General features: G+C 31.6%; 1 protein-coding gene across 1 annotated transcript; it reads right to left on the minus strand.

Moving 5' to 3' along the window:
* Positions 1-473: 473 nt before the first annotated feature.
* LOC122273535 (solute carrier organic anion transporter family member 4A1-like) lies at positions 474-2,008 on the minus strand. The gene is made up of 3 exons (XM_043057585.2): positions 1,793-2,008; positions 770-929; positions 474-686 (listed from the first exon to the last, which is right to left on the minus strand). The coding sequence occupies exons 1-3, from the start codon at positions 1,894-1,896 to the stop codon at positions 489-491; spliced, it is 462 nt and encodes a 153-aa protein (XP_042913519.1). The 5' UTR covers positions 1,897-2,008; the 3' UTR covers positions 474-488.
* Positions 2,009-2,470: the final 462 nt, after the last annotated feature.

Consider the following 2,470-nt stretch of genomic DNA (forward strand, 5'->3'; position numbering starts at 1 on the left):
TTGCTTCATTTCAAAAACTTATCATTTAAATAAACAAACACATTTTTAGCAATAAATTCGAGTTAATTGTTTCAAGCAATTATTATTTTGTTCTAATTTTCTATAAATTTTTGCGTTATAACTGCAGTTCAGTACTTAAAACCGTATTTGTAAGTAAAATATAAAACTGATACAAATACAATTTTAAGAACCGAACTGCAAAATTGTATTTGTATCATTCAAAATCATCATTCAAATCAGTTATCATTCAAAACCAGTTATCATTTAAAAAATTATAGAAATTGGCTAAAAATGTACTTGTTATTTAAATGACACCATTTTTGAAAATGAAGCTATTAAATTCTTTCTAATGCACATCAAAATTTGCTTCGTTAACACACAAAAAATTACAAATAAATAACCGCTAACCCTGAAGGAGCATGAAAAGTACGTTCACTGAGCTAATGAAAATTCTATACTAGTGTTTTGAGCACCAGTATATGATTTCCTTACCTTAAAGTACCGGAAAGGGATGGCATACTGACGAGGAATGTAAAAAGCATGGATAAAAATATGAGTAATAAAAACACAGGCATGTATGTGCAATAATTAACACATTTTTCCCTGGTAGCTTGAATGATAACGTTTTGACCATTTACTGTTGCATTCTGACCTTCATGTCTGATGCAGCTACAATCCCCATATATCTGCGAAGAAGAAATACTTATTCAATTAATAACTGAAAAATTACACACATTGAAAAGAAGAAAAAATACAGTAATGTAAGTACTTTTGTACTGCCTATTTGATAAGTGCTTTTACATCCGGCATAGCAAGGAGAATAGTAGACGATGTTGTCTGTACCACAGACTGGATCATACTGTCTTGGCGAGCAATCACAAGCATCATTGCAAGTTCCTTTAAAACGAGGAATGCCAGATGGCTCAGAACTACAAAATAAAATTGCAAATCTTTTTATTATATTATAATTCACACATATACAGCATTCTTTAAAATGTAACAATCTAGTAGATAAATAAGAATTTAACCGAATGCATAAATACGCATATGTAGAAGGCATGAAAAAAAAATTCAGAGTTCAAATACTTCCAATGAAAAGTTAGGCAGCGCTCCCTTAGTGGTAGCAAAATTTATGCTTTAGTATTAGATTTGAAGTTATCTTGACTACCATGGGACTTTTCAAACGCTAGTAAAATTTTAAAAGCATTGGCTAAGTTAATTATAACCATTATAAATATTAGGGAGATCTAGATATTTTGGTAGTTACTCTATACATGGTTTTACATCTTCAGATTTCAACCTTTGTCATTAAATTTTTAAAAGTGGATATGAGTAAATCATAGCTGCCAGCTTCTCCTGATATTTTCCGTAGTTAAAATGTACAAAAATTTAAGCTGTTTGCTTTTAATAGGGTACTTGCAACTCGATAAGAATTGATCATGCCTAACTGTATGATTTAAATTGGATTTATTTGGATACCTGTAAGCGACGTCATGTGCGTCTCGAACCTGATTCACTTCTGAACGCTACGATTTACCTACGATGACGTCACTTGCATATATCCGATTCTTAGAGTTTCAAATTCAATTTAAAATGCTTCTGACAACTACAGCATGAAAATAAATTTAACAGACATATGAATGTATGGTAATCTTAGGGTTATGGGTATAAGTTCGGTCAAAATAGTTTTGCCTGAGAATATAGTTCAATTCTCATGCTATTTACAACTTCGTAAAATCATTCTTGGAAGAAGAAATATTTGGTAGGTATGATAAATAACTTTTTTATTTACCTATTAGGCAGAAAATGATTGAGACCTGCAAATTTCGCATTTGGACAATGGAGAATAAATATGAAGACAAGCCCGACACAGATGAAAGAGAAGATGATGCACATTTTGATGATACCCGCACAACGAAGATTAAACTTCTTGACTAAGTAACCGCCAAGAAATGTACCTCCGCCAGCTCCAGGAATCGTCACGCAACCTAATAAAAGTTTATATACAGTTACATCAAGTTTATAGTTCAACAATTTTTAGATGGTTATAAAAAGTATTGAAATACTTTTCATTAAACAAACCAAAAATTTTGAATAATTGAACTTGGTTAGCACTAAAAGTATACAAAATAATTCAGGACTATCGTTCTAAAATTTACATGCAGGTCAGCTCATGAAACAAAGTCGTCTCCTATTGAATTTTTTCTTTGGGGTGCAGAAACAAAGTGTATGAAATCCTCAGGAAATCTGACAGGATTTGGGGGCACGAATCGGGGCTGCAATGTAGCGAGTACGCTATTTGAAGACGTTTTTCGGTAGTGAAATGCCAATTGGAATGACATTGCAAAAAGATGTTTAATTGACATTTTAGACATCACGTAAAACATAAAATAAAAAGCTGTACGCATGTTATGTTTGTTTCTAGAAGTATGTTTAAATGTGTGGCAAAAAATATCATTTTAAATCAAAT

This window comes from Parasteatoda tepidariorum, unplaced genomic scaffold (assembly GCF_043381705.1).
Source record: "Parasteatoda tepidariorum isolate YZ-2023 unplaced genomic scaffold, CAS_Ptep_4.0 HiC_scaffold_5315, whole genome shotgun sequence".
Classification (NCBI taxonomy): domain Eukaryota; kingdom Metazoa; phylum Arthropoda; class Arachnida; order Araneae; family Theridiidae; genus Parasteatoda; species Parasteatoda tepidariorum.